This window comes from Nuphar pumila, chromosome 8, assembly GCF_984573655.1.
Source record: "Nuphar pumila chromosome 8, dmNupPumi1.hap1.1, whole genome shotgun sequence".
Taxonomy (NCBI): domain Eukaryota; kingdom Viridiplantae; phylum Streptophyta; class Magnoliopsida; order Nymphaeales; family Nymphaeaceae; genus Nuphar; species Nuphar pumila.
Genome location: NC_143256.1, coordinates 2,919,755 through 2,927,909, shown reverse-complemented (window position 1 = coordinate 2,927,909; position 8,155 = coordinate 2,919,755). Strand labels below are relative to the sequence as shown.

The 8,155-nt window shown below is 37.2% G+C and overlaps 1 protein-coding gene across 1 annotated transcript; it reads left to right on the top strand.

The window, feature by feature from the left end:
* Positions 1-514: 514 nt before the first annotated feature.
* On the top strand, positions 515-3,599 carry OTP84 (Tetratricopeptide repeat (TPR)-like superfamily protein). Its single transcript, XM_090015539.1, has one exon. It carries the CDS (start codon positions 627-629, stop codon positions 3,246-3,248), a length of 2,622 nt encoding a protein of 873 aa, XP_089871665.1. The 5' UTR covers positions 515-626; the 3' UTR covers positions 3,249-3,599.
* Positions 3,600-8,155: the final 4,556 nt, after the last annotated feature.

The window sequence follows — 8,155 nt, the reverse complement described above, 5'->3', positions numbered from 1 at the left end:
AAATGGTTTGCATCTTTTGCTATTAAAATAAATAAAAATTTTATTAATTAAAATATTAAAAAATATATATCCTCATGTCATTTCTCCAGAAATTTTCAAGCTTGTGAGTTGAAGTCGTGTCATATGTTTAATTGCCGACCTATCTTTACGACATAGGTCCTGATTTTTATCACAATATTTTTAATGGAATGCATTTTTAAAGCACACAATATTTTTTAATGCAATGCATTTTTAAAGAACACAATATTTTTAAAATATCACCTGTAGCTATTTTAAGTCATCATGTTGTTTTTATCCCGATATTAATGCGGTAGAAACAGTTTTTTTAATATTTTTAATATCTATACGTTTCTTCACAATTTTATGTACAGTGTTTGTATTTTCTTATATTTTTCTAATAGAAAAGATTTAATTCGTCAGTGAAGTTTTTTTGTTTTTTTTCCCACCCTGCCTTTCGTGACAAGATTTAATACAAAAAGTTGCGTGTTTTTGGCATGTCACCTTATCCGACCTCGAAGCCGAACTGAGGCTGGAGTGGTGATAAGCTAGTATCGGCTGATGGCTTCTCCACCAACACTGTCTGCTGGGGGTCCTCACTCCAACTGCACTCATCAGATGAAGGAAGAATGACAATGATGGGAATGGCTTCCACCACCACCATCAACATTCCTGCTCTCCCCTTCACCAAACACCCTGAACACCGCCATCACCAACCTCACCCCCTTCCTCCCGTGCACATCGATGTCGACTCCCTAACTCGCAAACGCCTCGTTTGGACGGAGAAGATTCGAGAGTTAACCCGTTCCGGCCATTACAAAGGCGCTCTAACCTCTTACATCGACATGTTATCGGCTGGAATTCCGGTAGATAACTTCGTCTTTCCGGCCGTTATCAAGGCGGCGACCACCCTCGAAGACCTGTCGGCCGGAAAACAGACCCATGGCCTCGTCGTCAAGACCGGCTACGGCCGTTCCGCCACCGTATGCAACACGATCATCACCTTGTATGGTAAATGCGGCCGAACTCGTGATGCACTTAAGATGTTCGACAAAATGCTTCAGAGAGATCATGTTTCGTGGAACTCGGTTATCGCTGCATTGTGTCAGGCGGAGGAGTACGAAATGGCCTTGAAATTGTTTAGAGAGATGCAGAGGGATCCATGTGCAGAATCCACTTCGTTTACATTGGTTAGCGCGTTGCTCGCTTGCGGGCATCTTCATGAATTGTTACTGGGTAGGGAGTTGCATGGTTTTGCTATAAGGAGTGGTTTGTTGGATGCCCAGACGTTCGCTAGCAATGCTTTGATTGCTATGTATGCCAACTTAAGAAGGATTAGAGAAGCAAGGGCCGCATTCGACTTGGCCCATGCCAGTAATAACATAGACCTTGTCTCATGGAACACCATGATTGCTGCTTACGCTCATAATGGTTTCTTCTTGGAAGCATTGCGTTTCTTTTATTTCATGATGATGGTATCTCAAGTTATAGAACCGGATGGCGTTACTATTGCCAGCATACTCCCTGCTTGCTCTCAAACTCAATGTTCGAGACTGGGCAGAGAGATTCATGCGTTTGCTGTAAGAAATAAGGGTATCTTTCTTAATGACTTTGTGGCTAGTGCTCTTGTTGATATGTACTGCAACTGTGGCAGAGTTGAGGATGGCGTGAGAATTTTTGAGATGGTGTCTGGTAGTAAGAGGATTGGGCTGTGGAATGCCATGATCACCGGTTATGCGCAGAATGAGTTCGACAGCTATGCGCTTGAGCTGTTTGTTGACATGTTGTTGGATGGAATTGCTCCAAACCCGACTACAATGGCTAGTGTTCTGCCAGCCTGTTCCCGTTGCTATGGGTTTCATGGAGGTAGAGATGTCCATAGTATGGTTGTGAAGTTGGGGCTTGAATTGGATAGGTTTGTTCAAAATGCATTGGTGGACATGTATGCTAGGGTGGGGAAACTAGAGATCTCTAATAGAATTTTTCAGTTGATGGAGACTAGAGATTTAGTGTCGTGGAATACCATGATAACTGGACATGTAATTGGTGGCTATCATGATGAAGCACTCAAGTTATTAGGAGAGATGCAGCAACACAATGAAGGATATCTTAGGCCTAATTCCGTTACACTGATGTCTGCGCTTCCTGCTTGTGCATGTCTGGCTGCTCTTACAAAGGGAAAAGAAATACATGCTTATGCCCTTAAGAACGATCTGTTGTATGCTAATGTTGGTGTGGGGAGTGCTCTTGTTGATGTGTATGCTAAATGTGGTTGCCTACATGCAGCTAGAAAAGTGTTTGATGAAATGCCTGATAGGAATGTAATCACATGGAATGCACTCATCATGGGTTATGGGATGCACGGTCATGGTGATGAAGCACTGGAACTTTTTTGTAGACTAGAGACAGAGGAGAAAGTTCAGCCCAATGAGGTAACTTTTATCGCTGTCTTTACAGCTTGTAGTCACTCAGGACTGGTGAATCAAGGTCAGGAAGTTTTTGACAAATTGAAGAGAATGGAGTATCCTGTAGAACCACAGCCAGACCACTATGCTTGTATGGTAGACCTGCTTGGCCGAGCGGGGCAGTTGGAAGAGGCTTACCAGCTAATACTTAGCATGCCTTACAAGCCTGACGCTGGCACATGGAGCAGCTTGTTAGGAGCATGCAGGATCCATAACAACGCAAGACTTGGAGAAATTGCTGCTGACCACCTTTTCAGTCTAGAGCCCCACATAGCCAGCCACTATGTTCTCCTCTCCAATATCTATGCAGCATCCGGGCAGTGGGAAGAAGTGATGAAAGTTAGGGGAATTATGAAAAAAAAAGGAGTAAAGAAGGAGCCTGGTTGCAGTTGGATTGAGATAGGCAATGAAATTCACAACTTTTTAGTTGGAGATGGTGTTCATCCTCAATGTGATGAAGTCTATGAGTTCTTGGAGGGGTTAGTGGAGGAGATGAGAAAACATGGATACGTTCCAGACACAAGTTGTGTGCTTCATGATGTTGAGGATGTTGAAAAGGAGTTGTTGCTGCGTGGGCATAGTGAGAGGCTGGCAATTGCATTTGGGATCCTAAACACCCCACCTGGGACAGTGATTCGTGTCACCAAGAACCTTAGAGTTTGCAATGACTGCCATAATGCTATTAAGATGATCTCCAAACTTACAGAGCGACAAATTCTTGTCCGGGACATTCGAAGATTTCATCATTTTAGAGATGGGGTTTGCTCCTGTGGAGACTATTGGTGACTCTGCTGCTAGTTTCCCTTGCTTCACTTGGGAATATGGTCATTTGTTCGCATACATATTGCTTTGCCACTGGCTCTTTTTTTTTTATACTAGGCCAAGGGAAAACCCTCATCACCTGACAGCACATTAGCAGGCCTCCAATTGGCAAAACCGTTGAGGCCCTCCCTACCTACTGGAGAATCCACTTAGCTTTGACCCTACGGCAAGGGATGCACCCCTTAGGTTTCAAACTCGTCATGTACCGTCAACATGGTGACATTCACAAGTTACTTTGGCACTGTTATTTATAAAAATGTAAATTTCATATTCTTTGTAAATTTTAATATCATAATATGCCTTTAGCCTCTTTCACTTGATTTCTAGTCGGTCGCAGCAATAGAAGCAAAGCTCTAGATTCTCAGATAGATTACATGACCAATGAAGTGAGCTTGGAGTTAAATCCCAGTGTGCAGCTGGTTCAATTGGCCAGTTTAGTGACTGCACAAGCGTATCATGTGTTCGGATCCAGCTAGTTTATGTGGGCAGTCGATTCAATTCAACAGTTAATAAATTCTTTTTTCTTTTATTCGATCTGCTTGCCATTAAGCAGATTGAGGAATGTTTCAAGCCATAAGAGTTGAAAAATGTTCACTGTTTCAAACCATCAGTTTTTTTTTATTGGCAAGAACGGGTACCAGTTACAACGTGGAATATGTGAGCATTACAACCATATACACTGAAAAGAAATAAAGAACCTTACGAACCTGCAAGGGTGGGAAACCAATCCCAAGATAGAAGCAATTCTACAGAGATTTAATTTAGGTATATTCTTAGCTGCCAATGATGGAATTCGTCAACTCGTGGAATTAAAAAGAGTTCTGGTTTCTCCAACTTGTTATAAATGTAAAATGTAAAATGATTGTTGTGTACAGATAAAAAATGACATGTTTTCCTAAAAACCCTACAATTTGTCAAAATTTGCCCGATGACAAGGACCTTTTTACTTTTCACATATGCGAAACTCACGAAGTTTGCATTATATATCTCTACGCTTGTCAGATATCGCAAACTCTCGTTTAAAAGGAGGTATGCACATTTTTTTTTGCAGACATCACGAAGTTCACATAATAATATTTGCGGACATCATGAAGTTCATATAATAATATTTGCAAACATTCTTTTAAACCCAAACTTTAAAACTTCGCAAATACCTAACTAAGTGAGCATATATATCCTCCTAGTATGTGAAGTTCTTATAAATATTTGAAGTTACTCCAAATATGTGATGTTCTTCCCAAATATGCAAATTTTTTTCAAATATGTCAATTTTCTCTTAAGAGATCGGCAAATACATATCGATCTGTTCATGCTTTGCTAACATGCATGGCATGGACAAGAACGAACTAATGAGGCAATATATGGTTCATTCAGAGAGTCCTTTAAGATACTTTCTGCCTACTTAGATCATTTGATGAAGGTTAACCGAGGATCGCTAGGGTATATTGAGACTGATCAAAAAGATAAATTTTAGTATCTATTTTTACCCTTTCATCCCAGCATCGATGGGTTTTTAAAATGATGCCTTCTAGTTCTTATGGTTGATGACACATTGCTAAAAGGAAAATACACAGATATATTGTTGTCGACTCATAGTATTGATCCTTATTGTAACGACCCTAAATTCAATCCTTAAATAAGGTGTTATCTATGGCATTACCTTAACCGAATCAAGCTCTAAGGAGTCAGCCTGCACATGCACTGGTGTTTAATAGATCCTCAAAACAGAGTTTTGGACATGACATCCAATTGACTCCAATAGTATCAAGTGCTAGACGGCCCGCTTGAGCTCAAGCACAAGCGTATATTAGCCTCTTAGTACCAGGTCCAGTATGAAATTACCAAAGTCAAAGCCTTTTTATCAAAAAAATTAAATCATTGCTTTGTTTTATTTCAAATATAGAATAAAACCCAAGGATCTGGGGTCCGACACAGATTCACTCTTCCACACTAACCGTTCATAACAAACCATACTAAAATGAAATAATTTTAAACCATCATTAAACTTAATAAACTTTTAGAATTAAGTTCGCAAGTCTAAATCCATATCAATCTCCAACGTTTAGACACCAGCCACTAATTCATAAACATCGTCACTCTCAGCCAACCAGTTTCGCTGTCACACTACTCAGTTTGGCTTGATCCTCGTCACCTGAAAATATTAAACAACGAGTAATAACTCACAATTCTCGTATGAAATCTTATATTATATGACAGTAAAGAGTACAACATAAGCCATCCAAGCAAATGTTGCATAAACAATTAAGCATAATAATTCAGACATAACAGTTCAAATATGCTTGCACACAAACACATTTAATATAATTACATAACACATAAATCAATATAAGTAAATGTAGGTATCAAATCATATACGATGCATAAATCAATGGCAATGCATGAATAGATGCCATCTCTTTATTAACAGTTTCTATTGAATGCATGTAAATGATTAATGTCAAATAATTTAAGTTATTATCTTGATCAAGACTCACAAGTATAAGACAAGTCAATTCTTTAGGTTCACATTAATACCCAGCTATATCTTAATCACACAAAATTATATTTATTATTAATTAAGCACTACATATGTTCCTTGATCGACATTCAAGAAACACATCACCCTATGCCAAAAAATATGGAGAACATATCACCCGGATGTTGGGATGGAAAGGGACACACAACTTACCGCCACTTTCTCGATATAACAATACTTAACAAATGAAGTCAAACATCACCACCCCCAGGCAAAGTAATGAAAAATTCCATACAATCGTAGATGAGAACACAAACCTCAATATCGGGTTCTCAGAGAAAACGATACACACGATATTTGGTATCTCACAAGTCCCCCGCAACTTGCAAAAATCTAAGAATCCTGCTATACAAGCAAGGCAACCGGGGATTCAAAGACAATGTTCAGGTCTCTTTTACCTTTTTAAATTAACACATGTTTTCTCAAGAACTAATATGGACTCACAACATCCATACCATGCACCCTACCATGCATTCAACAATGTATCATTGTATACTATCAAGTGTCATCAATCATATGCATTATATCATAACATAAACAATGCATGTATAATATTATTATATTCATGTGCACAGGCACACCACCATCAATAGGCTTACATGTAGTATACTCATAAGCCACAATACAACTCGGTTCACTCTTTTGAACCGTATCATGCATTCAAATAGGCATTACCCATTAGACGGTAAATAATGTTTACAAGCCACATACCAGGTGTAAAACCTAAGATTTTTCTTTGATAATTAAAATAAATAAATGATAAATTATTGGTGTAATCATGACTATAACCCTGAATTCTTGATTTTCTTGATTTTGATTAATTATGAACCTTTGTCTCAAGTTATGAACATTATTTGAAGAATAATTGAAAGAAAAAAACTAAAATATATGGACTAAACAAAAAAGTAAATGATTTCAGACTATGGATTTTGGTTTTGGATCTAATCTCATTGGATTGGACCAATAGTATCAGATGTCATTATTGTTTCAACAAAATTTTTGGCTAATCAGTGACTCATCTATTAACTCAGAGTTGACTTTGATGTTCTTCTTTTTTAGGGCATCAAAATCGACTATCTACATGACCAAATTTGTGTCAATTTAAGCATTTTATTATCGATCGAAGTTCATGCCTAATTATAGGAAAAAAATTAACGTTTTTCAATATCGATTAAATTTTCTTGTCAATCCGTATGTGAACGATTAAATCTAAGACCATCATGGCGATCTAGATTTTGTGAGCTATCAAACCGATTATTTAAACATTCAATTATGATGAGTCTTTGGGTTTGTAGGGCTTCCAAAAGGTTACCATATTACTAGATCCCAAGCCAGGGTAAGAAGTTTCTACTTTTCTTTTATAGCTTAAGTAATTTCAAAATTTAATTAACTAGGTCCCATAATTTATTTTTTTATTTTATTAATAAAAGAAATTAATACATATTAACTTCTTATATTAGAGATGAGACTCTTGTCTAAGCTCATCTATAAATAGAGACTCTCATGAGAAGGATTAACAATGTTAGTTCTCTCTCTTTCTTTCCTCTCTTCCCATGCCCCTTAGAGCCTTTTTTCTCTTTCTTGGATTCAAAAAAGATCTTCACATGATTCTAGGGGTTGTATAAGATCCTTCTCAAGCTACTAGAATGTGCAAATCATCCGGATCGTGCAAAAAAACCCACTGGAATCTTCAAAAGCATTTTTCCAACATGAGATAGGTGATTTATGCTTTTCTTGCAAGAACAAAATTCTTGGCATGAATTCTAACATTTTTTCATGAGTTTAGACCATGATCAAACCCTCTTAACTGTAGGTTTAGATACATGGAAAAGAATGATTTCCTCAAAAGAAAACCCTCTTGAAAATCAGTTTTTTTCATAAAAAAAACATTTTTCATAAAAACCCAGTTTTTCAGAAAAAAAATCTATAAATTTTATAAATATCTATGCTATGATTTTCTTGCAAGTAATTATTTTTATTGGTAAAATAGGTTGTTGTAGACATTTTGTAAAATTTTTGTGATTTTTCATGGTCGAAAATTGGAGACATTGTGATTTTAGCAATATCGGGTTTTTCAGAAAATAAATCAGTAAATATTGAAAAGATATGGATATCGTAGCTAGATTCATGCAATATTCAATGGTAGTTGATAGATTATATTAAAGTAGATATTTTGTAATTTTTGTAGATTGTTTTGAGTTTTAATTTCATGCATATTTCATGATTCAGTTAATTTATTTTATATTTTACCGAATTAATTTATGAGAAAATAAAGCATCTACGAGACATGCATATTTTTCAGGCCAAACGACTAAGAAAAAATATGATTTGTCTT